General features: G+C 43.5%; 4 protein-coding genes across 5 annotated transcripts; 1 reads left to right on the top strand and 3 right to left on the bottom strand.

Moving 5' to 3' along the window:
* Positions 1-1,642: 1,642 nt before the first annotated feature.
* Positions 1,643-5,342, bottom strand: LOC125509922 (uncharacterized). The gene is made up of 4 exons (XM_048674977.2): positions 5,108-5,342; positions 4,891-5,022; positions 2,908-3,309; positions 1,643-2,159 (listed from the first exon to the last, which is right to left on the bottom strand). Exons 1-4 carry the CDS (start codon positions 5,242-5,244, stop codon positions 2,021-2,023), a joined length of 810 nt encoding a protein of 269 aa, XP_048530934.1. The 5' UTR covers positions 5,245-5,342; the 3' UTR covers positions 1,643-2,020.
* A 90-nt stretch (positions 5,343-5,432) lies between these two features.
* On the top strand, positions 5,433-8,725 carry LOC125509924 (uncharacterized). The gene is made up of 6 exons (XM_048674980.2): positions 5,433-5,591; positions 6,180-6,413; positions 6,697-6,766; positions 7,242-7,357; positions 7,988-8,228; positions 8,339-8,725. The coding sequence occupies exons 2-5, from the start codon at positions 6,204-6,206 to the stop codon at positions 8,225-8,227; spliced, it is 636 nt and encodes a 211-aa protein (XP_048530937.1). The 5' UTR covers positions 5,433-5,591; positions 6,180-6,203; the 3' UTR covers position 8,228; positions 8,339-8,725.
* A 253-nt stretch (positions 8,726-8,978) lies between these two features.
* Positions 8,979-12,925, bottom strand: LOC125509923 (cyclin-C1-1). 2 transcript variants are annotated; one of them, XM_048674978.2, is made up of 9 exons: positions 12,687-12,925; positions 12,466-12,572; positions 12,030-12,069; positions 11,306-11,350; positions 10,435-10,556; positions 10,235-10,352; positions 10,076-10,120; positions 9,359-9,506; positions 8,979-9,279 (listed from the first exon to the last, which is right to left on the bottom strand). In XM_048674978.2, exons 1-9 carry the CDS (start codon positions 12,908-12,910, stop codon positions 9,160-9,162), a joined length of 969 nt encoding a protein of 322 aa, XP_048530935.2. In that variant the 5' UTR covers positions 12,911-12,925; the 3' UTR covers positions 8,979-9,159. The 2 variants fall into 2 exon arrangements, with proteins under 2 accessions (XP_048530935.2, XP_048530936.2); XM_048674979.2 differs by having other exon boundaries at positions 10,235-10,349.
* A 12,110-nt stretch (positions 12,926-25,035) lies between these two features.
* LOC125526462 (uncharacterized) lies at positions 25,036-27,649 on the bottom strand. Its single transcript, XM_087522939.1, has 2 exons — positions 27,476-27,649; positions 25,036-25,605 (listed from the first exon to the last, which is right to left on the bottom strand). The coding sequence occupies exons 1-2, from the start codon at positions 27,647-27,649 to the stop codon at positions 25,036-25,038; spliced, it is 744 nt and encodes a 247-aa protein (XP_087379065.1).
* Between the last annotated feature and the right edge of the window lie 282 nt (positions 27,650-27,931).

Here is a 27,931-nt window from a genome sequence, read left to right as displayed (position 1 = left end):
CTTCCATATGAATGGGTTTGGGCATCATTACCATTGAAATTTTGGAGTAAAAACCGACAAGGCAATGGGTGTATAGATCGACCAATCTCTTTTTTTTGGCAAAAATAACTCAGGTCTATTATCAAAGTTTATCGAATGTGCAAAGCACGTCAAACATAATAATAAATTACATCGAGACTCCAAGACACCAAAACGACCACTACTGTTGTCAGAACGAGCCGCCGACGCGCCGTTGTCGCCGTTCCCCTATCGGAGCCGCTAAATTATATCGCGAATCCCGGGAAGTCTTCGTGCATGTGCCCCTAAAGACCAGCGCCCTGGAGCCACACTCGTCGTTATTGAACCCTTGAATACATCTGAAGCACCTGGTAGCAAATATCACCACACGACGAGAAACCTTAACCTTACCGTCCCAAGGAGATGGCAGGAATCTATGCCGGAGCTCCGTCGAGTCGACTACGTCCAATTGGACGAACTCAAGAGGATTGGAGACCAGAAGACAAACTCAAACAAGTGTTGCATCCGTCCGAGCACCGCACTTACGAGGACTAAAAAAAATCCTAACCTAAACTACCAACCGAAGCGGAGGCACCGGGATTCTCTTCCCTGCCACCGGCCGTCTGAGCGGCAGGTAGAGGGGAGATGAATTCATGGGCTCGATCGGTAGAGTTTGAAGAGTAAAGTTTGCCCTAGCCATTAAGGGTTGCGGGAGAAACCTAGCTAGGGTTTTCTAATTAGGAGACGATAAGGCTTCGATCTCTCCATAGACCAATCTGTACCTAGCACCACATAGTGATCCATACAATAACATTTCATATCAAGATTTGAATAAATAACAATGGCAAGCATATACACCCTTTGTCTCATAACGTAAGACATTTTTTGACACTTGTAGTGTAGTGTCAAAAAATGTTGTAGTGTAGTGTCAGAAAACGTCTTACATCATGGGACAGCGGGAGTATTTCATAAGAAAACTTGTGCATTTTAATAGTGAACAGTGCATGTAACACATGTTTTATTGTGTAGCTCACATGTTAAAGTATATCATCTTGGACTTTCATACGTATGCAAGCAAGGCATCTATATATGCATGTGGATTTTTGTTTAGAATTTTTTTAAAATTAATTTTCCGATTTTTGAATTTTCCAAAAAGGCCTCCATGACGCCTGAGCTACAAAAACGACTTATCTGCGGCGCACCCCATTTTAAAGATAAAACACACTCGATTATTTCCCTCAGTCCCAAAAGTGTGGATACTAGAACAATCCCCTACATGCCACTGAGTGGTTGTCGAACTGAAGTTAGAGCATCACCTTCATTGCCGGTAAACTGGAAAATCATCGCAACAACGATTTGGTAGGGGCCAAACGGTGATTAATTGTCACATCAACTCTTGTGCAACGAAATGACGCTCTCCTCAGTGGCAACGGCCTATTGTTCTCTAGTGTCATTTTTTGTACGAACTCTTCTCTGGTGTCATCGAACACAGAGACATTAGCAAGCAACTTAATTAGTTAGAAACGCACCAAAAAGTACCTAGTCCCCATGGAAAATATCGAAGCATTATCCCTGAAGTCAGAAAACCCAAAGGTGATGTTGCACCAGCCCAAACAACATCATCAGTTGTAAACAGTAAACAAGGAGAGCAAAGAGTGGAAGTGGATACGATTCCACAGATCCCTGCAGACCCTTCTTTTTTTTACATGAAGATCTATCTGGCAACTTTATCGGTCCCGAGAAGAGGGCAGGCAAATCGATGTTTTAGCACAACAGAAACGCTTGTTGTCCATTGAAACGATTCATCAATTTGCTGCTGAAAAAACAGTCGATGTCAAGATGCAGCAACGGTGCCCTTTTCCGCAATATCCACATGCCACTCTGAACTAACTGATTCATGGGGTTGTTTTAGGTTGTCGTTCATGGCACTGAGTACACATCCTAATGCAGATTGAGGTGATACCTTTACAAGATCAGAAGTTCAGAATAAGTGAAAAATAACAACCATTTCTGCTGCTATCTGTCAGGGCAAACTAGGAAGTAGAACTTTGTCGAAGGAGAGAAGGCTGACACGTCCATTATCAACTTGACAAAATTTAAGAGGAATGCCGCCACACTTGCTTTCGATGGTTTCCAGTTCATCCCTTGATGGTGGTTTGTCTCTGCACCAAATCGAGTAAACAAGAGCTATGATGGAAAGAAATATCATTCAAGAGATCATATGCATCCAAACACAAACTGCTAAGCCCAAATTCATATATTCATGGCATTTTTTCGTGTCTCCTTGCCTACTTCTATAACTTTTTCTGCAAATTTGTGGCTTCACGTGTTTCATTACCCACTACATGGTTAGAATCACTATTTATTCTGTTGGGGAAAAGTTTGTCACGAAAATGAGAACCTGTGATAGGGTGTGACTGATGGATATATGATAAGCATATAAATACAAGAAATCATGATTGATTGCACATTTCGATTGCAAGACATAGCTCAGCTAAGTAAAAATCTGATTGGACACCAAAAATTCCCTATCAGCTTGGATACTAAGCTTAAATTATATACATTAGCTCGAACATTATAACCACCGTGATAACAGAGCAAAGTATTAAATCTATGTATATGTGCATACAATACATTAACAACACAAAAGAGAGATATCCATGTGCACAGAAAGACAACCAATAACACCTGATAGATAAATCGTGATGCCTAAATGTGCAGAAGTTTCAGAACATCCATTTCAAACCAGAAGAGATTAAAATCATATCAAACACACAATGAACAATTTATGCACTCTTGTAGAAAACCTTGTGATCCTACACTGCCATTTTAAACAAACCTTGTGAACTACTGTAAGATGAAAATGCACTAGTTTATAAGCACAAATGCACGTGAGAAAAGTAACATTACCTTAACATAGATAGGAAGAAACAAGGGGCTCCAGGGGATGACTTTCTAAATTTGCTATTTGGTAGATACACTTCAAAGGATGGATGCAACCCATCTATGTGCATTTCTTTGAGTAATTTCGCGATGCCGCTGCGGACACCGTCGGCTCTATCGAAGCTCTGGTTAGTGTCAGGCATACTCTCCAGGGAATCAGTGGTTTCACAAGTAGGGTTATGCTTCATTGTCCAGGGGACACCATATCGTCCAATAATGTAGCCAAGCAACTTCAAGTGTTTGTAAGCCTGGAAGGCATCCCACGAGCACCCATATTTTCCTCCTGCAATCTTTCCATAGATTTCTTCCATTCCTATTGTCCCACCCTCATCATCGAGAAAAATCAATGCCCCTCTTTCTGCCAAAAACCTGCATAGTTTGGTCAGCCAACACGCCTTAGCTTGCAAGTCAAAGTATTTGAAAACAAAAGGCATGCCATGCAATTCATCCAATGAACATTTGAGTGCTGCATAGTGTAATTATTGCACACCGTTGGGTTAAACAAGCACAATCATATTGATTCAAGCATGAGGACTCCAGGATATTCTTTATGTGCATGATCAGAATTCAAAAGACTGCTATTACACACGTGGACAAGATTAGGAGATCGTGCCTTCGGCAAAAAGATGACATTACTGAACATCGTAATTCGCTGGCAGCTTGGCACATGGTTTGCCGTCCGAAAAGTAAAGGGGGGCTTGGGGTTATTACTCTGGAAGTCCAAAATGAAGCTCTCATCCTCAAGTACTTGTTTAATTTTTTTAATCGTGCTAATATACCATGGGTGGACATGGCTTCCAAGCATACTATCAAACTGATACGCCTCAAGTGTGTGGTCGGGTGGGACCTTTTTGGTGGATAATTTCAGAGCTATCACTGCATGCGTCCCTGAGGATAGTAAAATAATTGTGTGCTGGAAAGACAGATGGATGGGAGATCTTGTAGCTGAGAAGATGCCAAGGCTTTTTTCATTTGCTCTAGACCCAGATATCTCACTTACGGAGATGACAGCTGCAACTTCGGTGGAAGACTTGGCAAGTTTCTTTGCAATCCCAGTCTCCCCTCAGGCCTACTGTGAGCTTCAGGAACTGCATAGTATGTTGGTGGAGCTTCGTAGTGAGTCTCGCTTTGGCACCCAGCTAGATACTTGGACGTTTAAATCCTCCCAGTCTGGAACCTACTCTTCTGCGGGATATTATAAGTTGATGTTCAGCTGTGTCCAGGTTTGCCCGTTGTTTGAACTTATTTGGAAAAGTAAATGTTTGCCAAAACAGACGGTTTTCATGTGGCTATTAACTCTGGACCGGCTTAATACAAGAGACATGATAGATAGAAGACACTGGACGATTGAGTCTGGGGTGAATTGTGCTCTATGTCAAGTCAGTGTCAGAGAGTCTAGAGAACATCTGTTGTTTAACATCAGTGGCCCTTGCTCCATAGAAATAGTTTCATCTGCCTTATGGAACATTTGGAAGCACCGTAATGATTGGATCTTTGAAATAAAAAAGGTTGCTTCACTTGTTGGTTGGCGCAGAAGATTGATTAATTAGTGACCTGAACCTCATCACATTTAGAGTTAAAACAGTGGAAGTGGAGCCACTGAAAGCTTGGATTGCGTCTATTTCTTAAACCCTCGGTTTTCTCTAGTTTCCATTTTATTCTTTTTATTAGTATAGGCTCCTCTCTCTTTTACTGTTCTGTTGGGGGCCATCTCAACCCCCATGTAAAATATGTAAATTCCGTTTACTCTTCTTTTTAATGAAAGTTATACCGGGATTCCCCTACTGTTTGCCCGTAAAGAAAAAAGAACTCCAGGACATGCTCCGCATTTCTTAGATGAAAGACGTCATGCACACGGCTTGGTAAGAAGCCCCGACGGCCACGGTAGCATATCACAGAGCAAATAACCATGTTCTACTGTCGCGGCATTTCATCAAACAGGTGGCGTACCCGATCTCCTCGACATTGTAGTAGAGCTTGCCGCCGCGTGTGACGCCGGTGGTCAGCCAGAGCTTCCCCTTGCTGTCCAGCACCTCCGCCACGCCGGCCTCCTCCACCCACCGCGTCCGCGACGCCACGTTCCTGCTCCGCAACATACGCAAACCCGCTGAACGATCCACAAGCGCACCAACAGATCAACCGCAGGAGGAGAGCCGAGAGCACGCACCTGAACTGGAATCTGGAGGACGAGGGCGCCTCGTCCGAGAGGAAGGGGTTGAGGTGGTGCTCCTCCCCGTCGTCTTCCGCGGAGGCAGCCCCGGGAGCGCGGCCCCTTCGCCGCCGATCTCGCGCCGCGGCCGCCATGGACAGACAGCTCCGCAACACTGGAAAATTCAACGTCCCGTCACACTGGAAACGGGCCCCCAAAAGAGGCAGGCTCCACGCACACGTGGGCCAAGGCCAAGATAGCGGGCCCTGACAGGCGGGGCCCAAAATAGGGAAGAGACGTATCTTCCTTTTTATCGCGAGACCTCGTCTTCTCCCCCTTTCGCATCCTTTTCATTCAAAACAGGCAGGGCAGGGAGAGGGGAGGAGGTGGAGGAGGAGGCGCAGAGCGAAGGAAAAAAAAATCGAGTGAGCGGGCCGGCGGCGCGGCGCGGCGGCTGCCTCCTCTGCGCGTCCGGTCGAGCTCGGTTCGTCGGGTGAGCGCGGTACGTCCCCCCATCTCCGCTCGTGTCGATTTGCGCTGGATTTGCCTCCGCGGTAGGCGCCGATCCAGCGAGGTAGTTGCGGGCGACGAGCTGTTCTTCGACTCGTCCCCCAAGCCGACGGTCCCTGGGTCGAATTCCTCCATTTCTTGGCAGATTCGCCGTCGATTCGGTGCGGCTACCTTAGGAATTGGGAATCAGGGGCATCTGTGCGTGCGCTGTACTGCTCGTTTCGTGCTCTGGCTCGCGGACGGGTCTCCGGCTTGATCCGTCCTACGGTTGCTGAGGGTCGTGGTGATGATCCCCCCGATTTTGTTACTGCTCGTGGTTCAGTTCACTGCCCCAGATGGGACTTCTTTTTTTTAGTTCAAATTTCGTCAAGAACGTGTGGTCGAATTTTGCATTGTTGGCCCTCGGTAGCTTTGTCGAGATGGTCCAAAGTTTGATCTGACATCTGAGCATCGTTGTCCTTGATTTATTTATACTGCTATAAGATGGTCACAGGGTAAAATGCTTGCTGATAGCTGACACTTGACAGATAGTTTGTGGTAAAAGCAAGTAACTGTTGAATCACGTCTCTTTCACTCTCAGGTCGATTCAAGAGCTTAAGGGAGCATGAGTACTGCCAACGGCACACGGCGTGCCTCCAGAAGGCAATCACAAGATGCTGATAAGGTCGTCGTGAACTTGGTCTCAACCCCCCCAGCGGCGGGCAGCCGACGTGGAGTATCGACCTCTAACGCTGGCGCGCGCACCTCACCCATTGATGTGGAAGCCCTCGAGGATGAAGTGCAGGTCGTATCAGCTTCACAAGTGCCTCCTCAGGTAACTTCGCGAGGCAATAAGTTCGTAGTGATGTTTAAGGACCATGGTGTATACATTCACTTTTCAAATAGGTTTTGTACTCCCTCTGTAAACTAATATAAGAGCGTTTAGATCACTACTTTAGTATTCTAAACGCTCTTATATTAGTTTACGGAGGGAGTACTTCTTATGATTCTGACGCACACAAGCTCTTCATATTGAGGAAGAGTATTACAACTTGGTTATTACATGAATGTGATGCACCATTTCTGGCATTTATATCGAGTCTTCTTGCATTTTGCAGAGGAGGAACCGGAGACCCAGGAGGCAGCCTGTGACAGTAGTTGATCTCGATGTACATGCTATCCGGCAAGGTTAGTTCGCTACTTAGTCTTACTATGTTGCATTCTGTAGAGTTGTTTTGGCTTCTAACATTACGGAAATTGTTTGGTATATTCTTCATCATTCTATTATCATCTGCCTAATCAATTCTTCTGGAATTATCCAATTTATAAAAAATCACCTATATCATGCTGCTATGATGACCGTAAGTGCTGATTATACAATGTGACATAAGTTTGCTTTCTAGTGGGAACAGACATATATAAGCTATGCTGAAAATTGGACCCATGGCTAATTTCCTATATAATAACTTCCTGTTGCAACGTGATACATATATATTGATGCTGACTCTGGAAACCACAACTGGAAGTTGTAAAATATTCCCTCCGTCCCAAAATAAAGGACTCAACTTATTTTGGGACAGAGCGAGTATTTGTCAATATGCTATCTGACTATATATCACTGTCATTTAAGCCTCCTTATCTGCCTCATTGTTTATTCAATCAGGAGTGTCTCATGATGATAATGCAACAGTGCTTTCTCATAACACAAGGAACAAACGCCCAAGAGTTTCCCCTGTAATAAACATCTCTCCAGAAACAGGAGAAGGGTCCAGCTTACAGGTATTTAATTTTTTTTTAAGGGATTAAACTCTCTTAGCTTTAAGTCCAGTTTGATGAATGATTAGTGATTACTTATTAGTTGTTCTCTACTTTGTCCTTTATGTGAATAACAGCTGGTATCTAGTGCACGATGCACCCCTTTGTTCGTTCTATAGAGTTTTGCATTATGTTGTCCTTTTAGTGGACTAAGGGTGTAACTATGTTTGATTAAGTTGAAAGAATTTCTCGTTGTATGTTTGTCATACTTGCAGTTCTCTGATGATGTCATATAGACCTGTCCAGGTTGTTCTCGAGTGGCCAACGGTTAAGACTCTTGGTTGGCACTGAAAATTTCGTAATTGTTAAATTTCAAGAAGCATTTTGCCATCTGTTATGTAGGTGCAGTGTACTAACATGTTTACCTTATACTCCCTCCGTCCTAAAATAAGTGTCTCTGCTTTGTACTAACTTTAGTACAACAAGTTGAGACACTTATTTTAGGACGGAGGGAGTAGTTTATACCTTATGCTATAGGATATTTCCACCTAAGAAAGCTGCTCTATACATTCCATCCTGCCTTCCAGTTCCTACTAGCATGTTGCCTCGTGATTTGTGCTAAACTCTAGCTACCTGCGTTCCCATTCTTGGCAGTCAAAAAATGCGGGGAAAACTAGCAAAGAGCCTGTGAAGGTGGCTCCAAAGGAACCCATCTTCACCTGCCCGGTGTGTTGGAACAAGTTGGACGAGCCCGCCACAACAATGTGCGGCCACATCTTCTGTACAAACTGCATCAAGCAAGCCATCCAGTACCAGAAGAAATGTCCTACCTGCCGGAAGCACCTGAAGATGAACAATTTCCATCGCATTTACCTTCCTAACACCTCCCGTTAAGGTGAGCCCTTTCAGTTTCTATACACCTTAATCTGTTGAGCTTCAATTTCATCAGATACAGGTCCGTTCGATGTGTTAAAATGAACCTCTGACTTTGAAATCTATCGTCAGGGTCAGGAGCCCTCCCAGGGAGAACCATGGTGGATCTTCTGCTTGGGAGCATTGTGTATCATCATCACCTAGATGAATGTATGGAAATGGGTCGGTAGGAGTTCATCGTCCTGATGACCGGACTGGATAACCTTCTGCCTGAAATGGGTTAACCTGATAAAGATAGTGGATAGCCTTCTGCCTGAAATGGGTTTAACCTGATAAACAGAGTGGATAGCCTTCTTCTGCCTGAAATGGGTTTTACAAATTTGCCTGTAGCCTTCTGTATATTGTTTGCGGCAACTTAAAAACGTTGTATGTATTAGGCTAATAGCCTTGTACCCTTCTCTTCTCCATAGTTGGTCGATGTAACTGCATCTGAGATTGCACATTTGATATTTCTGTTCAGTGCCGTGCTATGTTCTGAAGTGGCTGCCCTGGCATTTTATCAGCTACCATACTGCCCAGGGTAGGTATGGCTGAGGACGTAGGGGAACTTCATAGTCATGCCAGGGAAAATATCTAGTGCTACCGTCAATTAGGTGATACGGTGCTACCGTCAATTAGGTGATACGGTGCTACAGGTCTGCTGGGGCCGTTAGATCTGTAGGGAATGGTCTTGATCAACTAATCCTGCTGTAATGCCAACAAGCACACACACTGAAGTAATTTTGTTTTGTAAATACAACAGTTATAAATGTCAAGTATCACAGACTATCACAAGCGCATCCAAACTATTCCCTATCATGGGTTTCTTCATTCTGAAAAGATGCATCACAATTGATCCGCTGACCACTTGCAATATTAGGCCTAAGAATTTACTATTAACTAGAACATCTACTTTAGGCCTTTGCTGGCAGCTTGTTCATTATGGGGCTGATCTTTTCGTCAGAGAGCCCCCTTTGGGGGTCAACCTTGTAGGTTTCGTAGAAGTCCAGCATTTCCATTGAAATATTCTTCACCTGGGTATTGCAAATGAATCTCGATCAATTTGATGGGTATTATGAGGGGGAAAGGGGGTGTTCACAAACATGCGCTTACAATGTTCATATCAACATGAAGTTCTTCAAACCATGAAGTTGTATCCTTATCTTTAAGAACACTGGCAATGTATATACAAGCCAATGCAATCATATAGGGAGGCTGTACGAGAATAAGGTCCATTTTGTAAGTATCATTGACAAGGCCCCTGCAAGTAACCATGACTGATCAGAATAGATATATGCCAAGTTGAAGATTAAGCATGATAGAAGCATTTCACTTGTATTTGTATTCCATGTGATCCCAGATAAAAGCTATCGCCTTATTGACTAACTGAGTAACTGTGCTGTAATACAGAAAATGAGAAGGAAAACCCAGCTGAGGTACTTCTATCATATGTCCCTACAATCCTACAGGCTACAGTTCTATCAAGGATATTCAGAACATCAATGCCAAATGTAAATACCGTTGATAAACTCAAAATATATATTAGGAGAAATCCTGAAACAAGGATACCAAAAGATAAGTCTGCTTTCTCTGGGGCTAACATGCTCATGTCATAAAAACATTTGTCTAAGAAAAGCTACCGTAGATGCTTTGAGTGACATTTGGTGGTTAAAATCTAAATATCTACTGTAGCTTTTCTTAGATAGAAAGGTCAAAAAAATGCGACTGTGGTTGAATTATAAAGGTCTAGAAGTTCAATTCCAGAATAGCAGCATTCACAAATCAATTTAATGCTACACGGCATAGTTTCATTCATGAAGCAGTGCTTACCAGGCAAACTGTGTCAGGTCTGTTACGCCAGCATCCTGCAATAAACTGCAAACAGAAAATCTCTCTTAGGGGAACAGTTAACTATAAGAGGCCCCCTACTACCAGTGAAGAAATGTCATTTGTTACTCTTATAAGATATCACAGGAAACAGAATCATACTGTAAAAGAGGACGATAGGGATGGTAAACAACTAAGTAATAGTCAAGCGCTTCCAGGAGCTTCATTTCCATTTCAAGAATATCCTTAATTTCAAATCGGTACTTATCATCAGAACCTGCTATCAAGGGGAACAACTAAACCGTTAGTGCAGCTCTTCCAAGTAAACTGTTACCTGTATGATCATGATTCATGAGACTTACCACACATCTTTTTTATGTAGAAGACGAGAAGCCTTGCTTGCACTGTGCTCTCCTCTACCTTCGATGCTAAATATAAACAAGCTGGGGCTACCAAACGAGGGTCATACTCACTCATGCTCTTTCTGTAAAAAGATTCAGCATTAGGACACAAGTATACCTGCTTACGTAAAGTACTAAATTTGGTTTAGAGAGAAATGTAGAAACAAGCAAACGAAATAAACCTTCATGTCCAACTTTTGCTCACATGAAGTATAAAAACACGAGTTTGATCCTCGATGTTCAGAACACTACCAGTTGAAATTTATAGTTACAGAAAATTTTCATAGTACTAGGTTTAGCTGATACGCATGAGTTCTGATTGAAGCAAGTTGAGAACCATTATAATAAATAAAGTATACAAAATGAGTTTGATCCTCGATGTTCAGAACACTACCAGTTGAAATTTATAGTTACAGAAAAGTTCCATAGTAGTAGGTTTAGCTGATACACATGAGTTCTGATTGAAGCAAGTTGAGAACCATTAATATCTACAAAATCACGAGTTCTGATTGGGTGATTGGAGCAGCGCGAAATCTTACAGGGTTCTGACTGAAGCACTGAATTTCCCATCAGAACAAAGAAAGAAACAGCAAAACATCATATACAGTCATAGTATACGAAACATCCAGTAAGTTGACCATCTTAGATCCTAGGGGAACACAGCACCTTGCAGCCTAAAAAAGTAGTATCATAGTTTCCTTTCTCCAGCTAATTAAAATGATAGTCAAATTTAGGCAAGAAATCAGAGACCAGAGGGGTGGGGCACTCTTTCTTCGTGATGAACAGAAAGAAACTACATATCCCATGTATCCTTGTTAGGTGAGAATCATACCTTGTATAGACACGCCTGAAGTAAGTGATGGCAGTAGCTATGACTCTGAAATAGCAATGATTTAAAATGATCGGCATCACGAGTTAATCCCAGAAAAAACGAGAGGAAAATGTACTGCGTATTAGTGGACAAATGGCAACTCTAATCTTATAAGAACAGCCCCAACAAACATGTGATTAATAAACAGTACAGATAAAGCACAACAAACAATGCCACTGAGCCAGTGAATCCTTTTTTTTTGTATGAAAGCAAGTAGCTTATATATCAATCTTGAAGTTGAAACAAACTATGCAGAAATATTATAAGGAAGGTGAAACCTGATGAGCGAAAGTATGAATGTGTTTATCGTAATACTGTAATAAGTCAACAATTTGTACGCCAATATTTACTCTCTCTGTAAACTAATATAAGATCTTTTAGTAGTGATCTAAACAATCTTACATTAGTTTACAGAGGGAGTATAACACTTGTTGATATGGAAGTAGCCACTTCAGTAAAGTAACCGAAAATATTTATTAGTAGATAGACGCAAGCATTGCTTTCATTTTCTTGGCAAGTGCAAAACACTATGGAGATCTCCTTGGTTAAGCGTAGAAGGAAAGCATGCTAAGTCCAAAATAGCCTAAATGCAGAACATAAGTTTTGTTGGTTCATTAGAGTCCAAATATGACATTACATAATCGAAAACAAAAGTGCAGGCCAGGCAATGGATCCAAGGTCCAACCTTTGTCTAACTTTCACCTGCTGCGCCAACCGCCATATATCTGAAACCAACAAATGCTTTACTCCGTAAGAACGAAATATTGCAAATCAAGTAAACTCTAAAGTGATAATTTGTGGCCGCTGCAAATGGAAGGAAATGAGTTGCACTGGACCCATGCTGATGGTAGGAACTGCCAATTAATGAACACAAACAATTGCCACAACTTGAGATCACAAAAATGCTGTTATAAAACAAGGAGAACACGAATTTGTATTTCTAAATCAGCAACTTAGAACGAACATCGTACGATCTGTTCGCTCTTGATTCGACGGGTACGGTAGGGAATTGCCCAAAATTTGCGTCACGGTGAATTTTTACACTGCTGAGAAACTAAAGTACAGTAATTTGCATCAGGGGCGAGCAAGGGACGGGGATGACGCTGGCGGAGCTCACGTACGGGAGGACATGTGGATCTTGACGAGGCGGAACTCCTCCGTCGTGATGCCGCGCTCCCGGTCCGCCGCCGGCACCAGGTCCACGTCCTCCGGGTCCAGAAGCTGCTTGCTGCTCGCACCGGATCAAGCGCGCGCACACAACACGCCAAATTAGATTCTTCAATCAATCCGCGCCATCACGGGCAAAGACCGAATCGATCGACACCGGTAGCTGGAGACTTACGAGTGCGACGACGCCCAGAAGTTGGCGGCCATCCTTGGCTGGCTACGCCGGCGAGCCTCGCCGGCCGGAGCGGCGGAGCCTCTGCGAATTCGGAGTTCGGAGAAGAGGGGAGCACGGCACTCGAGCAGCAGCGACAGGAAGGATTGCGACTCGCGAGTTTTATTTTCTTTGAGACAAATTGCGACTCGCGAGGTGGTACGCAGTTCCGTTGGGGCCGTGCCCATACTTATGGGCCTTATTAGGGAGCACCGTTGGCTCCAGTTTTGAGCAATTGGACAAAATAATATGCTTTTCTTTTTTGTTTTGGAAAATTATGTCACTAATTCGACTAAACAAATCATGTCACTAATATGTAGAATCAGAGGTAACCCGTCAATGATACAAAATTTTCATTTATTTCAAACCGCTAATGGTTTGGTTGAATTGACGGAAGGCTTTCTCTTTTTTTTCTTATGTGAACAATTCTTCTATACCCGTGAACATCGGTTTATTAGGCATGCACATTTGTGCTGAAATACATGAATATTTTTTTTAAATATGCGTACATTCTCTTTGATGAATGGACAGTTTTTTTGGAATACATGAATCCTTTTTGTAAATTAAATGAGCATTCATTTGCTAAACATGAATTTTCCACTTATTTTTATCTATGTTTTATTTTATATTTTGTGAGATATATACATGGGCATTTTTTAGAGAGTCATGAATGTTTCTTAAAGAGTCATTTGTTTTCATGAGATTCATGCTGTTTATCATACACATGAACATTTTTTAAGTTGAAAGTACAACAAAAAGTTAAATAAAAAAGGGGAGACAAAAATAAAAGTCAAAACTTAAAAAACATAAAAAAATTAAAAAACAAGAGAAAAGAAAGAAAAATGGAATTCGAGAAAAAGCAAAAAACATACTGGTACGGTCAGAGTTTGATGGCTCCCAGATAGACTGCAAGACGAGACCGCCGAGATAGATGATAAGTAAACAACACATAAATATGGATGTTTCTCTTCTCCTTATTCCTCTCAACACATGTGTACAGTTTCAAAGCCCTCTTCAACCGAGAAAGGAGTTTTGGCTCTCTAATGTCTCGGGTCCCGGAGTTCTCAAAAATAAAAACATACTTTGAATTTAAGATAAAAGAGAAAAGTGGACATGTCAATCTATGTGTGATCCAACATACATTTGACTTATTGTAAATATATATTTTCACTTGCTGGCTGCACAAAAAAGTGTTAGTCTATTATATATAGTGAACAGCACATCTATTTAGATCCACATTTTTGCCTTCTTTTATGTAGCCGTCAAATCAGCATTTTTCTATGAAAGTGTATATGTGATTGTGGAAAAACTTAAGAACTTTCTGAAATTTTAAAATTTGGTTTTCTATGAAACTTAAGGGACCCAGGCACCCGAGTTCATTTAGTAAATTCGTCTGTAGTTGTGGCCTATAGAGCAACTAGGGAAGTGCCCACTCTGAAGCACAATACAACACCATGTGTATTTCTCCAAAGCTAGGATGTACTAAAACTGCTTCAAAAATTTAGAATAAAGGATCATTTCCAAATACTCCGGTCTAAACATGAATACACTACATTATCGTCTCCCCTCCCTCGTGTCGCCCACCGAGCGGGGCGAAACCCTAACCCCGCGCGCCTCTCTCCCCTGCCCGACCTTCCCTCGCCGCCGCCCGAGGCAGCTGCCGCCGAGCAAGCTTGGCGCGCCGTCGATGAAGGTGGCGGCGGGGCCCTCGCCGCCTCGCCTCGCCCGTGGGGGGCCTCTGGATCTAGGGTGGCGGCCCCGGCTGGTGTGGCGCTGCTGGCTTCGGCATCCGGTGCCACGGGCGCGGGTCGGCTGTTCTCGGCCGTGTGGACGGCGAGATCCCTGAAGAATGCGGGCCAGCACGTGACGGCGGCAGCTCCGGCTGCATCAGATCTGGCCGTCCTCACTGCCCTTCTGCTTCATCGAGCTCCTCCCCCTAGATCCGACCTGCCTCGTCATGGGATCCCGATCTGCTTCGGGTGGGAGCAAGTGTCAAGGATGCAGGACCGGGGGAAACCCCAACCAGCCATGCCGGCGGGCGTCGCGCACCTTCCCGGAGGCGCCGTTCAGGTCTTGCCCCCCATCCCCTTCCCCTTTGTCTCCCGGGAGAAATCCTCAACTTTGTTGGGCAGCGACGACTATTGGGGAACGTAGTAATTTCAAAATTTTCCTACGCACACGCAAGATCATGGTGATGCATAGCAACGAGAGGGGAGAGTGTGATCTACGTACCCTCGTAGACCGATAGCGGAAGCATTATGACAACGCGGTTGATGTAGTCGTACGTCTTCACGGCCCGACCGATCAAGTACCGAAACTACGGCACCTCCGAGTTCTAGCACACGTTCAGCTCGATGACGATCCCCGGACTCCGACCAGCAAAGTGCCAGGGAAGAGTTCCGTCAGCACGACGACGTGGTGACGATCTTGATGTTCTACTGTCGCAGGGCTTCGCCTAAGCACCACTACAATATTATCGAGGACTATGGTGGAAGGGGGCACCGCACACGGCTAAGAGAACGATTTTAGAGATCAACTTGTGTGTCTAGGGGTGCCCCCTGCCCCCGTATATAAAGGAGCCAAGGGGGGGTGCGGTCGGCCCTAGGAGGAGGCGCGCAGGAGGAGTCCTACTCCTACCGGGAGTAGGACTCCCCTCCCTTTCCCTAGTTGGATTAGGACTTGGGGGGGGAGGAGGAGAGGGAAGAAAGGAAAGGGGGGGGGCGCCGCCCCCCTCCTTGTCCAATTCGGACTTGGGGGGAGGGGCGCGCGGCAGCCCCTAGGCCTCCTCTCCTCTTCCTCCACTAGGCCCATTAAGGCCCATTAGGTTACCGGGGGGTTCCGGTAACCTCCCGGTACTCCGGTAAAATGCCGATTTCACCCGGAACACTTCTGATGTCCAAACATAGGCTTCCAATATATCAATCTTTATGTCTCGACCATTTCGAGACTCCTCGTCATGTCCGTGATCACATCCGGGACTCAGAACTAACTTCGGTACATCAAAATATATAAACTCATAATGAAACTGTCATCGTAACGTTAAGCGTGCGGACCTTATGGGTTCGAGAACAATGTAGACATGACCGAGACATGTCTCCGGTCAATAACCAATAGCGGAACCTGGATGCTCATATTGGCTCCCACATATTCTACGAAGATCTTTTATCGGTCAGACCGCATAACAACATACGTTGTTCCCTTTGTCATCGGTATGTTACTTGCCCGAGATTCGGTCGTCGGTATCTTAATACCTAGTTCAATCTCGTTGCCGGCAAGTCTCTTTACTCGTTTCGTAATACATCATCTCACAACTAACTCATTAGTTGCAATGCTTGCAAGGCTTATGTGATGTGCATTATCGAGAGGGCCCAGAGATACCTCTCCGACAATCGGAGTGACAAATCCTAATCTCGAAATACGCCAACCCAACATGTACCTTTGGAAACACTTGTAGAGCTCCTTTATAATCACCCAGGTACGTTGTGATGTTTGGTAGCACACAAAGTGTTCCTCCGGCAAACGGGAGTTGCATAATCTCATAGTCATAGGAACATGTATAAGTCATGAAGAAAGCAATAGCAACATACTAAACGATCGGGTGCTAAGCTAATGGAATGCTTCATGTCAATCACATCATTCTCCTAATAATGTGATCCCGTTAATTAAATGACAACACATGTCTATGGTTAGGAAACATAACCATCTTTGATTAACGAGCTAGTCAAGTAGAGGCACACTAGTGACGTTTAGTTTGTCTATGTATTCACACAAGTATTATGTTTCCGGATAATACAATTCTAGCATGAACAATAAACATTTATCATGATATAAGGAAATAAAATAATAACTTTATTATTGCCTCTAGGGCATATTTCCTTCAGTCTCCCACTTTCACTAGAGTTAATAATCTAGATTACACAGTAATGATTCTAACACCCATGGAGCTTTGGTGTTGATCATGTTTTGCTCGTGGAAGAGGCTTAGTCAATGGGTCTGCTACATTCAGATCCGTATGTATCTTGCAAATCTCTATGTCTCCCACCTGGACTAGATCCCGGATGGAATTGAAGCGTCTCTTGATGTGCTTGGTTCTCTTGTGAAATCTGGATTCCTTTGCCAAGGCAATTGCACCAGTATTATCACAAAAGATTTTCATTGGACCCGATGCACTAGGTATGACACCTAGATCAGATATGAACTCCTTCATCCAGACTCCTTCGTTTGCTGCTTCCGAAGCAGCTATGTACTCCGCTTCACATGTAGATCCCGCCACAACGCTTTTTTTAGAACTGCACCAACTAACAGCTCCACCGTTTAATGTAAACACGTATCCGGTTTGCGATTTAGAATCGTCCGGATCAGTGTCAAAGCTTGCATCAACGTAACCATTTACGATGAGCTCTTTGTCACCTCTATATATGAGAAACATATCCTTAGTCCTTTTCAGGTATTTCAGGATGTTCCTGACCGCAGTCCAGTGATCCACTCCTGGATTACTTTGGTACCTCCCTGCTAGACTTATAGCAAGACACACATCAGGTCTGGTACACAGCATTGCATACATGATAGAGCCTATGGCTGAAGCATAGGAAACATCTTTCATTTTCTCTCTATCTTCTGCATTGGTTGGGCATTGAGTCTTACTCAATTTCACACCTTGTAACACAGGCAAGAATCCTTTCTTTGCTTGATCCATTTTGAACTTCTTCAAAACTTTGTCAAGGTATGTGCTTTGTGAAAGTCCAATTAAGCGTCTTGATCTCTCTCTATAGATCTTAATGCCCAATATGTAAGCAACTTCACCGAGGTCTTTCATTGAAATACTCTTATTCAAGTATCCCTTTATGCTATCCAGAAATTCTATATCATTTCCGATTAGTAATATGTCATCTACATATAATATCAGAAATGCTACAGAGCTCCCACTCACTTTCTTGTAAATACAGGCTTCTCCAAAAGTCTGTACAAAACCAAATGCTTTGATCACACTATCAAAGCGTTTATTCCAACTCCGAGAGGCTTGCACCAGTCCATAAATGGATCGCTAGAGCTTGCACACTTTGTTAGCTCTCTTTGGATCGACAAAACCTTCCGGCTGCATCATATACAACTCTTCTTCCAGAAATCCATTCAGGAATGCAGTTTTGACATCCATCTGCCAAATTTCATAATCATAAAATGCGGCAATTGCTAACATGATTCGGACAGACTTAAGCATCGCTACGGGTGAGAAGGTCTCATCGTAGTCAATCCCTTGAACTTGTCAAAAACTTTTTGCGACAAGTCGAGCTTTGTAGACAGATACATTACCGTCAGCGTCAGTCTTCTTCTTGAAGATCCATTTATTCTCAATTGTTTACCGATCTTTGGGCAAGTCAACCAAAGTCCACACTTTGTTCTCATACATGGATCCCATCTCAGATTTCATGGCTTCAAGCCATTTTGCGGAATCTGGGCTCACCATCGCTTCGCCATGGTTCGTAGGTTCATCATGATCTAGTAGCATGACTTCCAGAACAGGATTACCGTACCACTCTGGTGCGGATCTTACTCTGGTTGATCTACGAGGTTCAGTAGTATCTTGTTCTGAAGTTTCATGATCATCATCATTAGCTTCCTCACTAATTGGTGTAGGTGTCACAGAAACCGGTTTCTGTGATGTACTACTTTCCAATAAGGGAGCAAGTACAGTTACCTCATCAAGTTCTACTTTCCTCCCACTCACTTCTTTCGAGAGAAACTCCTTCTCTAGAAAGTTTCTGAATTTAGCAACAAAAGTCTTGCCTTCGGATCTGTGATAGAAGGTGTATCCAATAGTTTCCTTTGGATATCCTATGAAGACACATTTCTCCGATTTGGGTTCGAGCTTATCAGGTTGAAGCTTTTTCACATAAGCATCGCAGCCCCAAACTTTCAGAAACGACAACTTTGGTTTCTTACCAAACCACAGTTCATAAGGCGTCGTCTCGACGGATTTTGATGGTGCCCTATTTAACGTGAATGCGGCTGTCTCTAAAGCATAATCCCAAAACGATAGCGGTAAATCAGTAAGAGACGTCATGGATCGCACCATATCTAGTAAAGTACGATTACGACGTTCGGACACACCATTACGCTGTGGTGTTCTGAGTGGCGTGAGTTGCGAAACTATTCCGCATTGTTTCAAATGTACACCAAACTCGTAACTCAAATATTCTCCTCCACGATCAGATCGTAGGAATTTTATTTTCTTGTTATGATGATTTTCAACTTCACTCTGAAATTCTTTGAACTTTTCAAATGTTTCAGACTTATGTTTCATTAAGTAGATATACCCATATCTTCTTAAGTCATCTGTGAAGGTGAGAAAATAACGATATCCGCCACGAGCCTCAACATTCATCGGACCACATACATCTGTATGTATGATTTCCAACAAATCTGTTGCTCTCTCCATAGTACCGGAGAACGGTGTTTTTGTCATCTTACCCATAAGGCACGGTTCGCAAGTACCAAGTGATTCATAGTCAAGTGGTTCCAAAAGTCCATCAGTATGGAGTTTCTTCATGCGCTTTACACCGATATGACCTAAACGGCAGTGCCACAAATAAGTTGCACTATCATTATCAACTCTGCATCTTTTGGCTTCAACATTATAAATGTGTGTGTCACTACTATTGAGATTTAATAAGAATAGACCATTCTTCATGGGTGCATGACCATAAAAGATTTTACTCATATAAATAGAACAACCATTATTCTCTGATTTAAATGAATAACCGTCTCGCATCAAACAAGATCCAGATATAATGTTCATGCTCAACGCTGGCACCAAATAACAATTATTTAGGTCTAATACCTGAAGGTAGATGTAGAGGTAGCGTGCCGACCGCGATCACATCGACTTTGGAACCATTTCCCACGCGCATCGTCACCTGGTCCTTAGCAATCTTTGCTTAATCTGTAGTCCCTGTTTCGAGTTGCAAATATTAGCAACAGAACCAGTATCAAATACCCAGGTGCTACTGCGAGCATTAGTAAGGTACACATCAATAACATGTATATCATATATACCTTTGTTCACCTTACCATCCTTCTTATCCGCCAAATACTTGGGGCAGTTCCGCTTCCAGTGACCAGTCTGCTTGCAGTAGAAGTACTCAGTTTCAGGCTTAGGTCCAGATTTGGGTTTCTTCTCTTGAGCAGCAACTTGCTTGCTGTTTTTTTTGAAGTTCCCCTTCTTCTTCCCTTTGCCCTTTTTCTTGAAACTAGTGGTCTTGTTGACCATCAACACTTGATGCTCCTTCTTGATTTCTACCTCCGCAGCTTTCAGCATTGCGAAGAGCTCGGGAATAGTCTTATTCATCCCTTGCATATTATAGTTCATCACGAAGCTCTTGTAGCTAGGTGGCAGTGATTGGAGAATTCTGTCAATGACGCAATCATCTGGAAGATTAACTCCCAATTGAATCAAGTGATTATTATACCCAGACATTTTGAGTATATGCTCACTGACAGAACTGTTCTCCTCCATCTTGCAGCTATAGAACTTATTGGAGACTTCATATCTCTCAATCCGGGCATTTGCTTGAAATATTAACTTCAACTCCTGGAACATCTCATATGCTCCATGACGTTCAAAACATCGTTGAAGTCCCGATTCTAAGCCGTAAAGCATGGCACACTGAATTATCAAGTAGTCATTAGCTTTGCTCTACCAAACGTTCATAACATCTGATGTTGCTCCAGCAGCAGGCCTGGCACCTAGCGGTGCTTCCAGGACGTAATTCTTCTGTGCAGCAATGAGGATAATCCTCAAGTTACAGACCCAGTCCGTGTAATTGCTACCATCATCTTTCAACTTTGCTTTCTCAAGGAACGCATTAAAATTCAACGGAACAACAGCACGGGCCATCTATCTACAATCAAACATAAACAAGCAAGATACTATCAGGTACTAAGTTCATGATAAATTTAAGTTCAATTAATCATATTACTAAAGAACTCCCACTTAGATAGACATCCCTCTAATCCTCTAAGTGATCACGTGATCCAAATCAACTAAACCATGTCCGATCATCACGTGAGATGGAGTAGTTTCATTGGTGAACATCACTATGTTGATCATATCTACTATATGATTCACGCTCGACCTTTCGGTCTCCGTGTTCCGAGGCCATATCTGTATATGCTTGGCTCGTCAAGTATAACCTGAGTATTCCGCGTGTGCAACTGTTTTGCACCCGTTGTATTTGAACGTAGAGCCTATCACACCCGATCATCACGTGGTGTCTCAGCACGAAGAACTTTCGCAACGGTGCATACTCAGGGAGAACACTTCTTGATAATTAGTGAGAGATCATTTTAAAATGCTACCGTCAATCAAAGCAAGATAAGATGTATAAAAGATAAACATCACATGCAGTCAATATAAGTGATATGATATGGCCATCATCATCTTGTGCTTGTGATCTCCATCTTCGAAGCACCGTCATGATCACCATCGTCACCGGCGCGACACCTTGATCATCATCGTAGCATCGTTGTCGTCTCGCCAATCTTATGCTTCCACAACTATCGCTACCGCTTAGTGATAAAGTAAAGCATTACAGCGCAATTGCATTGCATACAATAAAGCGACAACCATATGGCTCCTGCCAGTTGCCGATAACTCAGTTACAAAACATGATCATCTCATACAATAAAATTTAGCATCATGTCTTGACCATATCACATCATAACATACCCTGCAAAAACAAGTTAGACGTCTTCTACTTTGTTGTTGCAAGTTTTACATGGCTGCTACGGGCTTAGCAAGAACCGTTCTTACCTACGCATCAAAACCACAATGATAGTTTGTCAAGTTGGTGCTGTTTTAACCTTCGCAAGGACCGGGCGTAGCCACACTTGGTTCAACTAAAGTTGGAGAAACTGACACTCGCTAGCCACCTTTGTGCAAAGCACGTCGGGAGAACCTATCTCGCGTAAGCGTACGCGTAATGTCGGTCCAGGCCGCTTCGTCCAACAATACCGCCGAACCAAAGTATGACATGCTGGTAAGCAGTATGACTTATATCGCCCACAACTCACTTGTGTTCTACTCGTGCATGTAACATCAACGCATAAAACCTAGGCTCTGATACCACTGTTGGGGAACGTAGTAATTTCAAAATTTTCCTACACACACGCAAGATCATGGTGATGCATAGCAACGAGAGGGGAGAGTGTGATCTACGTACCCTCGTAGACCGACAGCGGGAGCGTTATGACAACGCGGTTGATGTAGTCGTACGTCTTCACAGCCCGACCGATCAAGCACCGAAACTACGGCACCTCCGAGTTCTAGCACACGTTCAGCTTGATGACGATCCCCGGACTCCGATCCAGCAAAGTGTCGGGGAAGAGTTCCGTCAGCACGACGGCGTGGTGACGATCTTGATGTTCTACTGTCGCAGGGCTTCGCCTAAGCACCACTACAATATTATCGAGGACTATGGTGGAAGGGGGCACCGCACACGGCTAAGAGAACGATCTTAGAGATCAACTTGTGTGTCTAGGGGTGCCCCCTGCCATCGTATATAAAGGAGCCAAGGGGGGGTGCGGCCGGCCCTAGGAGGAGGCGCGCAGGAGGAGTCCTACTCCTACCGGGAGTAGGACTCCCCTCCCTTTCCCTAGTTGGATTAGGACTTGGGGGGGAAGGAGGAGAGGGAAGAAAGGAAAGGGGGGGGGGGGCGCCGCCCCCCTCCTTGTCCAATTCGGACTTGGGGGGAGGGGCGCGCGGCAGCCCCTAGGCCTCCTCTCCTCTTCCTCCACTAGGCCCATTAAGGCCCATTAGGTTACCGGGGGGGGGGGGGTCCGGTAACCTCCCGGTACTCCGGTAAAATGCCGATTTCACCCGGAACACTTCTGATGTCCAAACATAGGCTTCCAATATATCAATCTTTATGTCTCGACCATTTCGAGACTCCTCATCATGTCCGTGATCACATCCGGGACTCTGAACTAACTTCGGTACATCAAAATATATAAACTCATAATGAAACTGTCATCGTAACGTTAAGCATGCGGACCCTACGGGTTCGAGAACAATGTAGACATGACCGAGACATGTCTCTGGTCAATAACCAATAGCGGAACCTGGATGCTCATATTGGCTCCCACATATTCTACGAAGATCTTTTATCGGTCAGACCGCATAACAACATACGTTGTTCCCTTTGTCATCGGTATGTTACTTGCCCGAGATTCGATCATCGGTATCTTAATACCTAGTTCAATCTCGTTACCGGCAAGTCTCTTTACTCGTTTCGTAATACATCATCTCACAACTAACTCATTAGTTGCAATGCTTGCAAGGCTTATGTGATGTGCATTACCGAGAGGAGTGACAAATCCTAATCTCGAAATACGCCAACCCAACATGTACCTTTGGAGACACCTATAGAGATCCTTTATAATCACCCAGTTACGTTGTGACGTTTGGTAGCACACAAAGTGTTCCTCCGGCAAACAGGAGTTGCATAATCTCATAGTCATAGGAACATGTATAAGTCATGAAGAAAGCAATAGCAACATACTAAACGATCGGGTGCTAAGCTAATGGAATGGGTCATGTCAATCACATCATTCTCCTAATAATGTGATCCCGTTAATTAAATGACAACACATGTCTATGGTTAGGAAACATAACCATCTTTGATTAACGAGCTAGTCAAGTAGAGGCATACTAGTGACATTTAGTTTGTCTATGTATTCACACAAGTATTATGTTTCCGGATAATACAATTCTAGTATGAATAATAAACATTTATCATGATATAAGGAAATAAAATAATAACTTTATTATTGCCTCTAGGGCATATTTCCTTCAGCGACGCCCTTGGCGCCGTAACCTTCTTGAAGGCGCTGTTTTGGGAACAAAGATGGGTTATGGGCTTCGTTGTGGTGTAGGTGGAGTGTGTCGGCGGCGGCAGCGTGCGTCCAACGGTGGCGGTGTCTCCCTTGGTGCTGGGTCAACCTGTTCTGATGCTCTTTGCCGGTCTGCAGTGTACTCCTCCGGTGCCTTTGGATCTTCCAGGACGGGAGGGGATAGGGTTCCCCTCCTACGATGGCTGCACTACAGCTCGTCGACCGAGCCAAAGCTCCCAATTTGGTCTTGGCCTTTGCTGTTGCCCAATTGTGCATTATGACTGCTCGCCCTCTTTCATGTCAGAACTATGGCATATGGTGTTGCTCTGCTCTAGGTGAGTCGTCGTCGGCATGTCGGGAACGCTTGGTTCCGCCCATGTGGTTTCTTCGATGCCATCCATCCATGCTCTAGGGTGAGCATGTCCATCGTTCAACGGTGCGGCGCCTTCGAGCCAGGCGAGGAGGCAAGGGCCTTCATTGACGATGGATCTGGATGGATGTGTCTTCTTCAAGCCCAGGTGTTTTGGCAACGACGTGCCTTGCATCGTCGTCGGTGCACTCTCCTGACCAGGATATCGCTTTCGCCTTGGTTGTCGGCATGCAAGAGCTTATTGGCATCTCCAAGCTATATGCTCTACGCCAATCTTTCTAACTAGCTTGTTGTATGTGCATTGTGAGCTGCCCCCGGCGCCCTTGTATCTTTGTCGTTTGTCTTCTTTTCTTTAGTTGGTGAGTGGTGTAATTTAAAGTTATAATTCTGACCGCTTGATGGCTTTATTAATTCAAAGCCGGGTTCTGCTTGAGTCTTCGTTCTAAAAAAACATGAATACACTCACAAGCCACCCGGCATCAATAACCACCCCAGTCCTGAGTGAAACAAAAGGTCTAAACCGCAAAGTATTACCTAGAAAATCAACAAGATTCTTCCGCCAATTATGGCTCAAAAGCTCAGCCAGCTACTCTGGAAGCCAGTCAAGGTGCAACCACCACATGCATGTACTGCTAAATGTCATAATTACATATACATTATTTCACAAGGAAAAACTCGAATCCAATTTTAACAGCATAATTTCCTCATGAATGGCTTCCATACGGAGTTTAGATGTACAGCATACATAATGAATAGTTGAGAAATTAGAACCGAACATTTGAAACAGGAGTCGTGTACATCGTTCACTCTCGTTTTGACCTAATCCGTGTTGCCAAAACAGTGGAAAGAAGAAACAAAATGTGGAACACAGCAGGACTGTGGAGCATCCGTGGCACCTGCGCTGGACCGAATATGTAAGTAGATAGTACAACAGTTTGATTACACTCCAAGCTTGTCACAAGCACACGACTCCAGTCTGCCTAAGTACGTCGTTAATCCCTTGGTCCGCTCATTACGGACACACATTTACGGTCGGACAAACCTTATCCAGGAAAGCTACCTGGCATCACCAAGCGTCGACCAAGTGACCTTCACCGAGATCAGCGCAAAATCAGTCTTTATCTCTCGAGTGTTATGCCCGTGGGTCTTCGCCTTGAAGGTACAACGACGATGGGACTCGGATCCGGATGACGATGCGCATAACTTGAATTTCAAACGTATGGAAGACCACCTTACTACGGCAACCACAGACCTCTTGAGGGCACAAGACTTGACAATGGCGCCATCGAAGAGCCGGATCTCGTCATAATACCCAATGGGAAAACATCTGAGAGACATATGGAAACCACTCTGCACTTCTGATACGAGAACCTCTACTGTGGCCTCAACCGCGCTAGAAAGATATGCTAAAGTTATGGCGACTGCACTGCCACAGTCGCCAGAGATGTTAAATGTGAACAGCCGCTTCGATGTGCCCCAAGGGCTTAAGATTGTTGCGCCGTCAATCACCTGTAGGTCATCTCCTTCTCGCCTTCCTCTCTTGATCCTCATGTCATACTCAATTAGACCATCGTCGTTCATATATATCCCTCGCCTAGGACCACCAGCCATGCTGATGAGAGAACCCTACAAAATTAATATTATATTTAGTAGTTCTTCGTCTAAAAGTAAGACATATATCTAAAGCTAAATACTTCTGCTATGATGGTTCACGTGTAAAAACATTTACTTAAGATCTTACAACTGATGACCAACATCTTTGTAATGCATTCAACAAAATGGATACAGAGTGCATAATGTTGTGACCGGGAAAATTGGCCCTATTTTGTTTCAAAACCCAAATATTTATTTACAGAAGTTTGTGTGAGATGAAAACAGAAAAAAGCAAAACGAATGTTCTAGTGATGGGGTCATTGATCTTATGTTTATTCATATGCCTACAAACAAAATGAAATTAAATCATTTCATGTAGTGTACTACAAAGCAACCAAGAACCCAAAGGAACTCTGTTCGATTTCTTTGGAATACATCATACTCCATTAGTTTAATTATTTAAAATTGTTCCTATAGTAATCATCATTTCATACTAGTATAGTACTCGCTTATACAATCCGAAGTACTATACTAATATTGTGCTACTTATGAATAGTCTAATGACACGGGGAAGCATTTTTCCTGCAGGTAAGGCAAAATACTTACATGAGTTATAGCAAAATAAATACTCATGGAACAATGACAATAAATTAATCTTATTTCTAGTTATTAAGAAAAAAGTGAAAACTGAGCTTTATGTTTACTACATATTTCAAGAGCACAAATAATACAAAGTTCACCATCTATCCTAACTTTAAAGATGTAAAAGAGAGAGGTTGTTGCAGCATGTCTAGAGATAATGTAGTGTTCTATGCATGGATGTAATAGACAAAATTCCTTATTTGACACTGTCTTAAAATCTGCTTCCTTATTTGACACTGAAAAAAATTTCTTCCCTATTTGACACAAGTTTTAAATTTTATTCCCTATATGACATTTCCATCCATTTTGAGCCTAAATGACACCTGAAAAGACTCTTTTGCCCCTCATATGATATGTGTGTAGGGGGGCAATAGCGCACACACGCAGCACCAGTGCGAGGATAGGAGCACACACAGCAACATATACACATGCACCAACACACACGCACGCGCGCACACACGCAACAACACGCACGCGCACGTGCACACACACACACACACGCACACACACACACGCAGCAACACACATGCACACGCACGCACACACGCAGCACACACACAGGCAGCACATAGGCACGCAACAGCGCACACACACACACACGCACGTACACACGCAGCGGCACACATGCACACACACATGCAGCAGCATCACACATGTGCGTGTGCACCCACACACGCAACAGCACACACGCGCGCACACACATACCGCATGAGGGGCAAAATCGTCTTTTCAGGTGCCATTTAGGCTTAAAATGGACGAAAATGTCGTATAGGGAATAAAATTTAGGACTAGTGTCAAATAGAGAAGAATTTTTTTTCCAGTGTCAAATAAAGAACCAGATTTTAAGATAGTGCCAAATAAGAAATTTTCTCGATGTAATAAGTCCAGCCCTATATTACGAAGTGAATAATCTAGTTCAACATAAGGATAAATCTACTTGGCCCCTTTGAATACCAAGGCCCGGTCTACTTAATTAATACACAAATCTGATATTTGACTTGTGAATTCCATGCCGTCTAAATCATAGACTTTGGAGTGGTTTGCCCTTGTGGCAGTGTCCACCTAACGAGCCTCATGGGTGAGACATTCTCCGAAACTATCCAAATGTGTGATTAGGACGCTAGTCGATGCTTTTAATGGGCAGACACAAGTTTTGTTAAGTTCTTATAATTAAGTAGGTTAAGCTGGCAAACCTTGATGCTAGGAGGTGTTAGGATAGACTTATTCCTCCAAATAATTGCATATGGGTAAGGATGTGCACCTTCTCCACATTGATGGGATCATCCCTGCTAATATTGACGACATAATTAAGCAACAGATCCAGATCATCCCACACTGCTATGTATCCATACAACTCTACTAGGTCATCACCCTGAGGAATTTTAGCCATAGCTAATGAGAAAATTTGCAGCATGCAACAAGTAGGATGTTTCATGCCCAGCCGAGCTTCATAAAAAGTAAAGTTATATTGTTAGTTTTTAGCTGCAATTAACAAAGTAAAAGAATACATGCTGTTCGAAATGTAAAAAAATGTTTGATAATCATTTGACCACCTCACTTAGAGGGTCAGAATGGACATATATTCATGGAAAAAGAGTATCATTGTCAAAAGCATTGTCCTTAACTTTGTGTGGGATACTTTTTTCTTAGAATACTCATCGGTTGAATCAATTATTCATCATCCATAGTATTGACAACAACTTTGGCAATTTCCTAG

The sequence above is a fragment of the Triticum urartu genome, chromosome 5A (assembly GCF_056163025.1).
Source record: "Triticum urartu cultivar PI428250 chromosome 5A, HENAU_Tu73, whole genome shotgun sequence".
Classification (NCBI taxonomy): domain Eukaryota; kingdom Viridiplantae; phylum Streptophyta; class Magnoliopsida; order Poales; family Poaceae; genus Triticum; species Triticum urartu.
The sequence above is the reverse complement of the archived record's forward strand: the minus strand, read 5'-3'. Positions and strand labels throughout refer to the sequence as shown.